Genomic DNA, 14,393 nt, shown 5'->3' with positions numbered 1-14,393 from the left:
TACTCTTAGGTGGGCCATGCAGAGATAGACACCATGCCCTCAGGATGCCCCCTGAATGGGCATCTTCCCACTTCACCATGCTTGCTAATTAGGTGTTTTTGAATCACTGCCTCAGAAGACCCTGGACAAAGGCCCTGAGTACCATCACGTGAATGCTCAATACTTCCACACTGCCACTTCAGTGGGCCCTCTCTCTCACCAGTCCCATGCAGACCAGCCTTCCCTGTTTGCAAAGTGCCCTCCCTAGGACGCTGGGATGAGCACAGAGTAAATCAATACACCGAGTAACTGACTGGCTGACTGGGAACTGGGCCTAGACATGGCTGGCCCATCAACCCGTTTCAAAGAAAGTCTGCTTTCAAGGTTTATCAGTATGCCCCATACCATACTGTACTGGAAAAATGTACAGGATAAAGGACTTGTGCTAAAACTCTTACATGTGATATTAATATATTTACATGAGAACACACATACGTACCCCATATACACACGAAACTCATAACCTAATCCTTTCCACAGCTAAAAAAAAAAATAGTACTTACGATGAATTTGGTTAAGTTTTCGTTCACTTTGACCACGTTTTTGGCCATGTGCTGCATGACTTCCAGTACTTCATTCTCTGTGTATCCTGTGTAGTACTGCTGCTTTAAGTTCTGAAACAACACAAAAGCAGACATACATGACTGAGGGGCCAGAGAAAGCCTGTGCTGCTTTCGACCCCATCTTGTACATGACGACATCACTTACGTAGAAGCTGTAAAGATATTCTTACCTAATGGAAATTCAGTTAAAGCCCTAACCACTCCCACAGTACCAGCCCCACAAAAGCATCCAGTAAATACAAGATGATTCTGGCCCTGAGACCAGACTAAAGACATTCGAAACTGTTAGCGAAATCAAGTGCCAAAGGGCCCATAGGATCTTTACAGAGAATGCAAAGGTAGGAGTACTTCAAGTAACACTGAAAGCGGATGAAAAAACAGTTAAAGTGCCGCCTTACACTGCTGGCCGCATCTCACACAACCCTGCATCAAAGCCCTGCCCAGTTGTGTGTGTTGGAAGCTCAAGAGCCCAAACAAGCATACTGTCAGTCAGAGAAAGATGTTCAGAAATAAGAAATAAAACTGCTACAGGCAAGAGTCTATTAAATCCAGAAGAACTAAGACTACCTACGATTCTCTTGCTGGGCACTGTGCAGTTAAGCACTAGAGAACAGAGAACTCAGGCGCCACCACACCAAGCCCTGTGACCTAGCCTCCCAAAGAGTCAAATTCAAGCAAAAGAACAGCTGTCATTTGGTAAGACTTTTCATGTGAGAAGACTTATAAAGTGGCGGGGCACAGTGGCTCATGCCTGTAAGCCCAGCACTTGAGCTTAAGAGTTTCAGACCAGCATGGGTAACACAGGGAGACCCTATCTTTATGAAAAATGAAAAATTACCCAAGCATGCTAGTGTACATCTAAGTCCCAGCTACTTGAGAAGCTGAGAAGGAAAGACTGCTTGAGCCCAGAAGTTTGAGGTGCAGTGAGCTATACTCATGCCATTGCACCCCAGCCTGGGCAACAGAGGGAGACCCTGTTTTAAAAAAAAAACATAAAAAGGATATGTCAACTAGCTTTAAGAGTTCTGTGACAAAGTTATAAAAGCTAAAGTACATTCTTTTCATGCTTGCTAATGCATGGTATAATTGGCAATTATATAATGCATTCTTTTCATGCTTCATATGCATGGTGTAACTGGCAAAATAAGCCACAGTTAAATCTCCTTTTTTTCTTTGGAGACCGGGTCTCAACTCTTGCCCACGTTGGACTGCAGTGGCACTATCGGGGCTCACTGCAGTGCAGTCTTGATATCCTGGGCTCAAGCGATCCTCCCACCTCAGCCTCCCTAGCAGCTGAAACTATAGGTGTGTGCCAACATGCCTGGATAATTTATCTTTTTTTTTTTTTTGAGTCTCATTCTGTAGCACAGGCTGCAGTGAGTGGTGCAATCTTAGCTCAATGCAACCGCCACCTTCCAGGTTCAGGCAATTCTTGTGTTTCAGCCTCCCAAGTAGCTAAGACTACAGGCATGTGCCGCCACACCCAGCTCGTCTTTCTATTTTTAGTAGAGATACAGTTTCACTATGTTGGCTAGGCTGGTATAAAACTCCTGGCCTCAAGTGATCCGCCTGCCTCAGCCTTCCCAAATGCTCGGATTATAGGCATGAGCCACTGTGCCCAGCCAGTTTCTCTATTTTTTGTAGAGGTGAGGTTTCACCATGTTGCCCAAGCTGGTCTCAAACTGCTGGGCCCAAGCAATCTGCCTGCCTCAGCCTCCCCAAGTGTTGAGATCACGGGGGTGAACAACTGGGCCCAGTCCACACAATTACTCTTAATCCTAAAATACTTTGAAGGGAAAAAAGAGGAAGCAAAAGTAAAAACTGAAAATGCACAACTTCTAGCATTTTGAAATCAATTCTCAGAAAACTAGGAGAGCCCAAAGGAAGCATATTTAAGAGTAAGGTGACTAAAAATAAGCCATTGGTCCAGGTACCAGTGACATTTTTGCCTCAAACATTTCAAAAAATTACCTATCTACAGAAAGACTGGAAGAATGACCCTCCAGATACCCTTCATGTAGATCATGGGTGTGTCGCTTTCTGCTCCTCTCCCTCTGTGTGTATACTCACACACAGTTTTGGCTGTACCATTGGAAAGTGATCTGCAGATATCACAGCACATCCCTGCTGTTTCAGAAGCATATTCTAAGAAGTACCTTTCGTACCTATCCATACCACCATTCTCACTTAAGAAACATTATCACCAGTGACTTTTTTTGAAGCATCCAGGCAGTTCATTTTAAAATGTCTCACATTCTGGATTTGCACATTTCCTCATGATTTAATCCATGTCAAACATTTGGGCATGAATACCACGTAAGTGATAGTATACATCTCATTGCACAAGAATAAGGGCAACTCAGGTTGTCCACTAACGGTGATGCTAAGCTTAAACACCAGATCACTTCCTTATACACGTGCAGTTTTGCTACAGAATTAACTAGTATCTGTGGGATGATAATTTGAGACCACATGAATCTTGTTCTACAAAATTATTCCATCTAATGATTTTTGCATGCATTGCTGACCCTTGTTTGAATAAATTACTACATTACAGGTTGAAAATTAGTCGGTTTCTAACTCTATCCTTCTATTTTAATTAGCTGGTATTCTGATTTTTAAAAACGAACCCCTTTCATCTTCTGTGTCATTATGGATCCATTAATCCTTTTTTAATACATTATAATCTATTACTGTCATTATTCTTTTTAATGCTCAAATTCAGTCAGCTGGAGCCCTTTCAAACTAGCTCCTATGTCCCTCCTTCCCTTCCTATTTTATTGTGGTATAATTTTAGGTCACTGCAGCCTCAAACTCTGGGCTCAACGGATCCTCCTGCCTCAGCCACCCAAGTAGCTGGGTCTATAGGCCTATGCTGCCATGACCAGCTCTATGTCCTTTTGATATGACCTCGATGATCTTTGAAAATTCGTGTGCTATCTGGCACAGATTGTTCTAGGCTCACCTTGCAGTTCCCCTGCCATAGCCCTGAAATCAGCAGTTTCACTAAAGAGTGCTAGTTGCCAGTAGATAATGGTATTCAGTATACAAGATGTGGGCACCAAAGAGGCTATCACTGAGTTGTCACTGTTTCTGAGCCCCTTTATTATGAATTTGCTGTTATATCCAAAACATAAGAGGGATTTTCCTTTGATTTTGTTTTGCTATTTCCTAGGTGAGGACTAACCTTCTGTTTTTAATTGTTAGTATTTTCTCTCTTAGGCCAGGCACAGTGGCTCACGTCTGTAAGTCCAGCACTTTGAGAGGTCAAGGTGAGAAGGTCACTTGAGCCCAGGAGTTCCAGAGCAGCCTGAGCAACATAGGGAGAGCCAATTTCTACGAAAATCTTTAAAATTAGCCAGGCATAATGGTGTGTGGCTGGGTCCCTGCTAATCTGAAGTGGGAGGCTCACTTGAGCCCAGGCAGTCGAGGCTGCAGTGAGCCGTGGTAGCAGCACCACACTCTAGCCTGGATGACAAAGCAAGACCATGTATCATTTAAAAACAAAACAACTAACAACTACTGTTCTTAGAGTGAAAATTTTAGTCCTTAACAACATGAGTACATTTGTTTTAGCCTAAATACACACAAAACAGTTCCAGGATTATACTGACAGATTACTGTTAGCCAATACTGAACCTACTAAGGAAACTTCACGTTACCACTTGAGTCCTCTCTTTTGTCATGCTTTAAATGGCACCAAGGATGCACAGTCAGAATGGTGTGTTCAAGTTACAGATCTTTTTTTTTTTAGAGGCAAGGTCTTGCTCTGTTGCCCAGGTTGGAGCATGAGTCTAGCTCACTTTAGCCTTGAACTCCTGGGCTCAAGCAATCCTCCTGCTTCAGCCCCCTGAGTACTAGGACTACAGGTGTGCACCACCATAACCAGCTAATTTTTCAGTTTTGTTATAGAGACAGGGGTCTTGCTATGCTACCCAGGCTGCCCTCGAACTCCTGGGCTCAAGCAATCTTCCTACCTCTGTCTGCCTCCTAAAGTGCTAGGATTACAGGTAAGTCACCACACCTGAACAAGTACTTTAATTCTTTCCTCTGTGTTCTGTTACCAAGTTCACATGTAGTTACATTGTTTATGTCCACTTAATTACAATTTAAAGTTTGCATAAAATATTTACACTGGTCACAAGTTTAAAAAGTTACACTGTATTATGAAGTCAATAGTTACAATCAGAAGTCCTCTCATCCTCAGCCTCTACCCTGTTCCCACAGAACCCCACAGTATCCACTTCATTCCTTCTCATTTATTCCTCCTGTACCAAAAAATACACACACACACACACACACAAAACTTTCTTGTATAAAAGGTGAACTACAACATACAAATGTGTAGGTGAACAGCTCCACCATGCTGGCCTGGTGACCTTGCCTATATCCATATAAGCCACACAGTCCAAGACCTAAACCACCACTGATCTGTCCTGGCAAAATGCTTTGTGATCCTCATGGAAAAGGAGGAGATGGCAAGTGTGGGCAGAGCTGCCTCCCAGCCATCTCCCACTGGGAGGCTGTCACAAGACAGCTTCTTATTTTTTTTGGAGACAAAGTCTCGCCCTATACCCCAGGCCGGAGTGCAGTGGCACTATCTCAGCTAAACGCAACTTCCATCTCCCAGGTTCAAGCAATTCTCCTGCCTCAACCTCCTAAACAGGAATTACAGGTGCCTGCCACCACACCTGGCTAATTTTTGTATTTTTAGTAAGAAGGGGTTTCACCATGTTGGCCAGGCTGGTCTCGAACTCCTGACCTCAGGTGATGTGCCTGCCTTGGCCTCCCAAAATGCTGGGATTAAGGCATGGCACCCGGCCAAATAAGCTTCTTATCCCCTCAGTTCTAACAACGTTTTCTGCTGTGCTGCTCCCAGGGTATAGCTGCAGACTACAAGACTGCTTAGCAGTAGTCTAGAACTGGCTTCTCCACAACAGTGTACCTGTGGAGAAGGCACATTGGATACTGTGGAATTGCAGCTATCCAGCTCCATTTGTCTCCATAGTATCCTTTTTGCCATGTGAAACAAAGACCCAGGGAGCTGCCATCCTTGGCTACTCGTCTGAACCTCAAAGTGGCTCACTCTATTCTCACTGGCTAAGTCAGTCAGGCCGTGGCCTTCCTTTATCTTGTGTGCTTGACAACTTGCTTGTTTCACTTAACATAATATCTAAGAATTATACGTTATCAGTTGTGAGTGGCCTTCCTCATTCTGTACAACTCTGTAATGCATACATGCGCCTTAGTATAATCAACTCGGTTCCACTGGAATTGTTCCAAGTAGCTTGCTTGCTTGCTTTCCCAAGAGACAGGGACCTCTTATGTTGCCCAGGCTAGATTTGAACTCCTGGGCCTGGGCTCCAATGATCCTCCTGCCTCAGCTTCCCAAGTAACTAGAACTACAAGCACAGGCCACCATGCCTGTTTCCAAGAAGCATTCCTTTAGGCCTTTGGACTTTTAACAGTTGCCTCAGGCCAGGCACCGTGGCTCACACCTGAAATGCTAGCACTTTGAGAGGACAAGGTGGGCAGACTGCTTGAGCCAAGTTCAAGGCTAGCCTAGGCAACATAGAAAAACACTGTCTCTACAAAAAATTACAAAAATTAGCCAGAATGGTCATGCCTGCCTGTAGTCCCCACTACTCGGGCAGGAGGATCACCTAAGCCTGGGAGGTCAAGGATGCAGTGGGCTGTGACTGCGCCATCACACTCCAGCCCACGCAACAGAGACCCTGTCTCAGAAACAAAAGCAACTGCTTCAAGCACAGTGTCGTGCAAAGGCCTTTCACATTATGAGAGACTAAAATACAGCCTAATTAATTTTTTAAATCCACTACTCACCCATTTTCCTTGTCCTAGAACCTTCTGAGACAAGCAGGAAGCAGCTGCTGCTACCTTAGAAGGGTGATAATGCACCATATCGTAGTCAATGAGAGTCAGCTCCATCAAATATTTGGCTAAAGTGTGCTGTTGAACATCAACCTAAAAAAGAACAGCCAGGGACAGTAAAAATCACAACTGTAATTACTATCTCGCACAATTCTGTGTGACGGCCTAGGAACTCAGTCACGTAACTCTCTTATCCTTCTCAAGGATTATTCTATTCTACAGTATGTTGTAAACACATATCATGAGGCCTTTTCTCTTCATAACTGATGAGGTATGCATTAAGACTTACCTAAAGGATGTGTCCTATAAATTAATAAGCTTTCCTTTCATTAGGTCAAGGTTTCTGGGATGAGACACCAAGCGAAAATAGTCTCTTACAGAGTTGGAGGCACTTACCTCCCCGGCTTTTGATGCTCGCCTTAAGAAGTGTAGTGGCAAGGGTCGACCCAACTCAAATTTCAGTTCTTTCAAAATGAGAGTTTCCATTTCTCGGATTTGGGAACTGGTATAAGCATTGTCTGTGATGTAAACGAAGTCTTCAATATTTGGAGAAAACATCTCCTCATACTTGGAAGCCAAGAGCAGAGCAGTAATCCCAACTAACTGAAGCTTCTTCCGGGAAACTGGCTGAACCTAATGGAAAATCAAAGTATCAAAAGTCGCACCTAAGAAGAAGAGTGAAGCTTTGGATGGGAGAAGCAGAAAGGGAACCAAGTCCTGGCAAAGTGCACACTGCCTCTGCTCATGACCCTCATAAGGGCACAGGAGACCTAAATGTCCCACCACTGATCATGACAGCTATCTGTAACTGTCTGTGCTAGGCACTGTAACTCTGTGCTAGGCACCATGCTAAGATTCACACATTATCTCATCCAATTCTCACAAAAATTCTAGGAAGCACGTATTTTATTCCTCAATTACAAATAGATGGTCTGAGAACAGACTCAGACACCATGCCAAGATCATTCAATTGCCAAGAAGGGAAGAATCCAGGCCTGAATACCAAGCTCCTAGTCACTCTTCCTACAGCTTCATCCTGACTTGAGTGTCCGTGGCAGCCCTGACCTGACATACTCAGCATGGGCTGAAATTAGGTGAGACCAAGCAAAAAAGTGAGAATGTAATGGATGGCTCATTTCCTGAATCCGTACCAAAAGTGTACCCATTGTTCAGCTTGGAAATACTTCCACTAATGCTTTGGAGTCAAGGAGACTCTCAGGCTAGGGTAAAGTGTTTCCCTTAATTGCCATTCTTATTTTTTCCTCCCAAACTGGGACTTGTCGCTTTTCTTGCTTCAACTCTCCTATTAAAAATCTACCATGGCTGAGCACAGTGACTCACAATTATAATCCTAACACTTTGGTAGGCTGAGATGGGCAGATCACTTGGGCTAAGGAGTTCAACACCAGCCTGGGCAACATGGCAAAAACCCATCTCTATAAAAAATCAAAATCTTAGCCAATTGTGGGGGCATACAGCTGTAGTCCCAGCTACTCAGGAGGCTGAGGCAAGAGGGCTGGGCTAACCTTCAAGAAATGCCCAATATTGGTCAGCATCATGAAAGGCTTCACACGACTGGATTACTTCCCTTTTTAGTATCTAAAGTTCTTTGGCTTCTCACAGTTTCATTTTTGGTCTTTTTTTCCTGAAGTACTCAGTTTAGTTTTCTATCCCCCAAGCATAAATGCAACGTTCAATGAGCCACTGGCGTGAAGTCCCTGGAGCCATGCCTACCTGTAAAAATCGATCCATAATGGCAACACACATGTACAGAGTCTCCTGCAGAAGCCTAAACTTGGAGTGGACTTGCACCAGCCAGTCTACCAGGATGGCACGCATGCGTCCATTTATATCTCTTCCATCTAAGAAATGCGGGTTTATGGACTGCAAAACCTGTAGGTAGAATCAAAAGTTTAAAAAACTAACCTTGTTTCCTTCTCAGCTGTGTGGTAAATTCCACATGCTTATACAACCAAAATACAAAGGCCCACACACCTCCAGCTGCCTGAGATACTGATAGATATCCTTAACGTAGTCACTGCAGAGTTGAGGGTTCTCCCAATCTTCGTTATCAATGTCCTCAATTTTGCAAAGCAACGCATCAGAAAAAGCTTGGCAGAGATTCTCTTCCTTCATGGAGACATCTTCAGGTGTGGGAGAAGGACCCTACAGCAACAAATGAAGGCACAGGTAGGAGCAGCCTTAAACCACAAATACATCCAGGGCCAGCTGGCTTCATCATCAGTACCATATGCACATTTGAATTATGTTAAAGCATACCAAGAGGGAAATAATACAAGATATAATAGATGAAGTTCTTCAAGAGACACTTCTGTCTGAAACTCTCTAATTTCACTCAAACGGAAAACTTAAGTCCTCTTAATGGCCTACAGACCCTACACAACCTGGCCCTCCCCACTTCCTGCTTCTCTCCCTTGACTGCTGCACTCCAGCCAGGCTCTTCTTATCCAGAATGCTGTTGCCTCTATGTCCATATGGGTAATTCTTACCTTCCCCAAGTTTTGCTTAAATGTTACATTCTCAATGAGGTCTATCCTGACTCCTATTTAAAATTATCTGGCCGGGCACAGTGGCTCACGCCTGTAATCCTGGCACTTTGGGAAGCCAAGGCAGTCAGATCACTTGAACCCAGGAATTCAAGACTAGCCTGACCAACATAGCAAAACACCATCTCTACTAAAAAAAAAAAAAAAAAAAAAAAAAAAAGCCAGGCTTGGTGGTACACACCTATAGTCCCAGCTACTCAGGAGGCTGAGGCAGGAGAATAGCTTGAACCTGGGAGGTGGAGGTTGCAGTGAGCCAAGATCACGCCAGTGCATTCCAGCCTGGGCTGGATGGAGCAAGATTCCATTTCAAAACCAACCAAATAAACAACAAACAAAATTATCACCTGCCTCCAATCCCTATCCTCCCACCATAACCATATATGTCTCATCTCTGTGTTTTTCTCATAGAACCTATACTTCTAATATACAATAATTTATATAGTATGTGTATTATTTTCTGTCTACCTCTGCCAGAAAGCTCTCCAAGCTTAGATTTTGCCCACTAAGGTCCCTCAAACGTCCATATAATCCCTCAGAGTAGGTGCTAGATAAGTGAAAGAAACTTCACCACCTGGGTTCTGTGGTTACTGGAACTGATCGTTCTACTTTAGTACAATGATCAATGTACAGCCTCTTCTGTAGTATATTTTCTTCTGTTCAACTAATTTATTCCAAATTGAAAAACTGGTAACTAAAAAGCAGAAAAGCACATCCAGTCTATGAATAAAATAGAAGAAAGCAAAGACTGAGCAAGTATACAACTCAGTATTTCACTTTCTTATGCTGACTAGGGGATTATTTATAAAAAGTATGCAAATTAAAAATTTATAAAGTAAGTTATTAATGAAATAAAAATAAATCATTGCTTTAACCAGAAGTACTTCTGCCAGTAAAACCTAGCAAGATCCTAAGCTGTAAGAATACATATTAAGGTAATAAAATGTGTTTTAAAAAGAGGAGGCTTTATGACAGAACAATTTTAATTTACAGTAAAGCTTAGTAATTTCCAGTCTAGAGGATAGAACAGTAACGACAAGAAAAACAGAGCCGTTTAAAACGTCTCCTACTCTCTTAAATAAAGTCTTAAGCTAAGGACCAGGTTAGCAAGAGGTATGCAGGCACACACAACATTTATTCAAGCATTTGAGAACCAGGCCAAGTGCAGTGGCTGCTGCCTATAATCCCAGCACTTTGGAAGGCTGAGGCAGGCAGATTGCTTCAGCTCAGGAGTCCAAGGCCACCATGGGCAACATCGCAAAACCTCTCCTCTACAAAAAATATAAAAATCTGCCAGCCATGGAGGCACAAACTTGTTGTCCCACATACTTGGGAGGATAAAGTGGGTGAATGACCCGAACCCAGGAGAGCAAACTGCAGTGAGTGGTGATTATGTCCCTCCACTTTAGCCTACAGACAGAGTGAGATGGATGGAAGGAAGGGAAGGAAGGAAGGAAAGGGAGGGAAGGAAGGGAAGGGAAGGGGAGGGGAGGGAGGGAGGAAGGGAAGGGGAGGGAGGGAGGGAGGGAGGGAAGGGAATGAAGGGACAGAAGGGAGGAGGAAATGAAAAGAAGAAAAGAGGAAAGAGAAGAAAAAGAAGAATTCGGGAACCTGGAAACCTCAAGGAGCTGTAACAAATGAGTAGAGACACCCAGGGTACCAGAGAGGAAGACGAATAGGCAAAAGGAAACCAAAGAAAATCAAAGCAATTCTGGGAAACGCAAATTGATTTGAGAAGATGGGCTGAAAAGCTGAACAAGAGCTGCACAAAGAAGCTCAGATTTTATCCAAAGGTGAAACAACTGAAGGAATTTAGCAAGTGACTGGAATCAGATTTGCATCTTAATAAGCATATGCAGCTTCAGCTGAAGGTTAGCTTTTTCAAGGATAAGCTGAGTCCAGGAGCTGTGGGCTGTAGTGAGCTACGCTGATACCTCAACAAATGTGAAGCCAAACAGGATACGTTTCCCAAAGCTACCTCCCTCTCCTGACTTTCCTACTTTTTGCTCATTTATTGCACAAATGGTTTAACACCCAAGTAGTTAAGCGTCCCGCTCCTGTACTCCAAGCCATGAGTCCAAAGTACTCTTTCTGAAATACAAGATGATGTCCCTGAAAGGAGTTCTGAGACAGCCTAACGCATGTGACATTGTCTTCTCACACTCAGTGCTGACAGTGGTGTCTGGGCAGGTGCTTAGGGAAGACGAGGCTGGCTCCAGACCCTCATCATCTTGCTTGGGCAAGTGTGACACCTCCTAACTTACCTCCCTGCATTGTTTTCCTCATTTCCTTACTCCTCAAAACTTTGTTTCCTCAAGTCTAATGTCGTAAAAATCGAAATTCCAAGACCTACAAATCCAACTGCAACCTTCTTCCCAGCCTTACCTTCTGCTTCCTCACTCAAGCCACCTTACTCAGCATAGTCTTTCAGACTCCTTAACCAAAGGACCAATTACAGATCCATTTCCACTTTGCTACCTTGATCTTGCTGCTCCTTTGTTCTCCAAAAAGGTGCCCTTTCCTATCAACTTCTCTCTACACCTAAAAATCCCACTCACTCCATGAATTTTCCCAACCATTTTCATCCTTTATTTCGGTATTAAGGTAATTAACGTTATTATTCAGGGTAATTTTCCTCCTACCTCAGCCTCCCAAAGTGCTGGGATAACAGTCATAAGCCACCATGCCCAGCTTCAAGGTCATAATGTTAAGTTAACTAGCATCATTTAAAAGGTGTATATACAGCCGGGCATGGTGGCTCACACCTGTAATCCCAGCATTTTGGGAGACTGAGGCAAGCGGATCATGAGGTCAGGAGTTCAAAACCAGACTGGCCAACAAGGTGAAACCCCATCTCTACTAAAAGAAAAAACACAAAAATTAGCGAGGCATAGTGGCTCGTGTCTATAATGCCAGCTACTTGGGAGGATGAAGTAGAACTGCTTGAACCGGGACCTGGGAGGCGTAGGCTGCAGTGAGCAGAGATCACGCCACAACACTCCAGCCTGGGCTACAGAGCGAGACTCCATCTCAAAAACAAAAGGTATATATACACATTTCACACACTGCTGATTCAAAGCAGAGCTCTAGCTACATATGTTTGTTAAAAGGTGAAGCAATGATAAAGGCACATTTCTAGTCTGGCTAAAGCAGGCTACCTCCTTAAGTATGTGGGTAAACTCATAACTGCCTACCTTTGAAGCCAGCATTTCCATTTGTACTGGTTTCACAGAAGCAGTGGGTTTCAGTTGTTTGTTGACATTTGTTGTTTTGGTGGGTTGAAATGGTACTTTGGAGTTCTGAGCTTTCTATAACGAAAAAGAAACAGGAATAGGGCAAGAGACCCAGTGGGGTGAAACAAAGCAAAATAAACAATCAGCCTCTGTGTGCATTCACTCCTAATACTTCCCTTACACTCTACGGAATCAGCCTATGCATACACATTGAGCCCCCACTGTTCCCTCACACTCCAAAGAATCAGCCTCTGTGTGCACTTTCCATCCTCACTGTACATCACTCCACAAAATCACCTTGTGTGTGCACGTTCACTCCTCACTGTTCCCTTAAACTCTACAGAATCAGCCACTGTGTGCACGTTCAGCCCTCACTGTTCCCTTACACTCGAGAATCAGCCTGTGTGCACCTTCAGTCCTCACTGTTCTCTCACACTCCACACAAGCATACTCTCTGTGCATATCCATTCCTCACTGTTCCCTCACACTCTACAGAATCAGCCTTTGTGTACAGGTTCAGTCCTCACTATTACCTCACACTCTAGACAATCAGCCTTTTTGTCCACCTTCAGTCCTCACTGTTTCCTAAGACTCTACAAAATCAGCCTCTGTGTGCACGTTTAATCCTCACTGTTACCTGACACTCTAAAGAATAAGCCTCTGGGTGCAAGTTCAGGCCTCACTGTTCACTCACATTCTACAGAATCAGACTCTCTGTGCACGTCCAGTCCTCAGTGTTCCCTCACACTGCAGAATCAGACTGTGTGCACATGCAATCCTCACTGTTCCCTCACATCAAACAGAATCAGCATCTCCGTGCACGTCCAGTCCTCACTGTTCCCTCACACTCTACACAATCAGCCTGTGTGTGCACGTTCACACACCACTGTTCCCTCACACCCAACAGAATCAGCCTCTGTGTGCACGTTCAGTTCTATTAACTCACACTCTACAGAAGCAGCCTCTGTGTGCACGTTCAGCCCTCACTGTTACCTCAAACTCTACAGAATAAACATCTGTGTGCAGATTCAGCCCTCACTGTCCCCTCACACCCAAAAGAATCAGCCGATGTGTAAACACTCTGTCCTCACGGTTCCCTCACACTCTACAGAATCAGTCTCTGAGTCTATGATCAGCCCTCACTGTTCCCTCACACTCTACAAAATCGGCCTCTGTGTGCAGGGTCACTCCTCACTGTTCCCTCACACTCTATAGAATCAGCCTCTGTGTGCACGTTCACACCTCACTGTTCCCTGACACCCAACAGAATCAGCCTATGTGTGCACATTCAGTCCTCACTGTTACCTGAAACTCTACAGAATCAACCTCTGGGTGCAGGTTCAGCACAAACTGTTCCCTCACACATAACAGAATCAGCCTCTGTGTGAACACTCTGTCCTCACGGTTACCTCACACTCTACAAAATCAGCCTCTGTGTGCACGTTCAGTCCTAACTGTTCACACTCTACAAAATCAACCTCTGAGTGCACGTTCAGTCCTCACTGTTCCCTCACACTCTACAAAATCAGCCTCTGTGTGCACGTTCAGTCCTCACTGTTCCCTCACACTCTACAAAATCAGCCTCTGTGTGCACGTTCAGTCCTCACAGTTCCCTCACACTCTACAAAATCAGCCTCTGTGTGCACGTTCAGTCCTCACTGTTCCCTCACACTCTACAGAATCAGCCTCTGTGTGCACGTTCAGTCGTGTTCCCTCACACTCTACAAAATCAGCCTCTGTGTGCACGTTCAGTCCTCACTGTTCCCTCACACTCTACAAAATCAGACTCTGTGTGCACGTTCAGTCCTCACTGTCACCTCACACTCTACAAAATCAGCCTCTGTGTGCACGTTCAGTCCTGTTCCCTCACACTCTACAAAATCAGCCTATGTGTGCACGTTCAGTCCTCACTGTCACCTCACACTCTAAAAAATCAGCCTCTGTGTGCACGTTCAGTCCTCACTGTCACCTCACACTCTACAAAATCAGCCTCTGTGTGCAGGTTCAGTCCTCACTGTTCCCTCACACTCTACAAAATCAGCCTCTGTGTGCACGTTCAGTCGTGTTCCCTCACACTCTACAAAATCAGCCTCTGTGTGCAC

The 14,393-nt window shown here is 44.3% G+C and overlaps 1 protein-coding gene across 2 annotated transcripts in view; it reads right to left on the bottom strand.

Moving 5' to 3' along the window:
* CCNB2 (cyclin B2) overlaps positions 1 to 14,393 on the bottom strand; it is a 73,407-nt gene that overhangs the window by 1,131 nt on the left and 57,883 nt on the right. For both annotated transcript variants that reach the window (XM_054240427.2, XM_054240426.2), the window contains exons 3-8: positions 12,253 to 12,366; positions 8,490 to 8,660; positions 8,229 to 8,387; positions 6,891 to 7,127; positions 6,447 to 6,587; positions 543 to 653 (exon numbers count right to left, since the gene is read on the bottom strand). In XM_054240427.2, the coding sequence (XP_054096402.1) occupies positions 543 to 653; positions 6,447 to 6,587; positions 6,891 to 7,127; positions 8,229 to 8,387; positions 8,490 to 8,660; positions 12,253 to 12,366 (933 nt within the window). The remainder of the gene's footprint in view (positions 1 to 542; positions 654 to 6,446; positions 6,588 to 6,890; positions 7,128 to 8,228; positions 8,388 to 8,489; positions 8,661 to 12,252; positions 12,367 to 14,393) is intronic.

The sequence above is a fragment of the Callithrix jacchus genome, chromosome 8 (assembly GCF_049354715.1).
Source record: "Callithrix jacchus isolate 240 chromosome 8, calJac240_pri, whole genome shotgun sequence".
NCBI lineage: Eukaryota > Metazoa > Chordata > Mammalia > Primates > Cebidae > Callithrix > Callithrix jacchus.
Note: the sequence above shows the minus strand (reverse complement) of the source record. Positions and strands in the feature narration are given on the sequence as shown.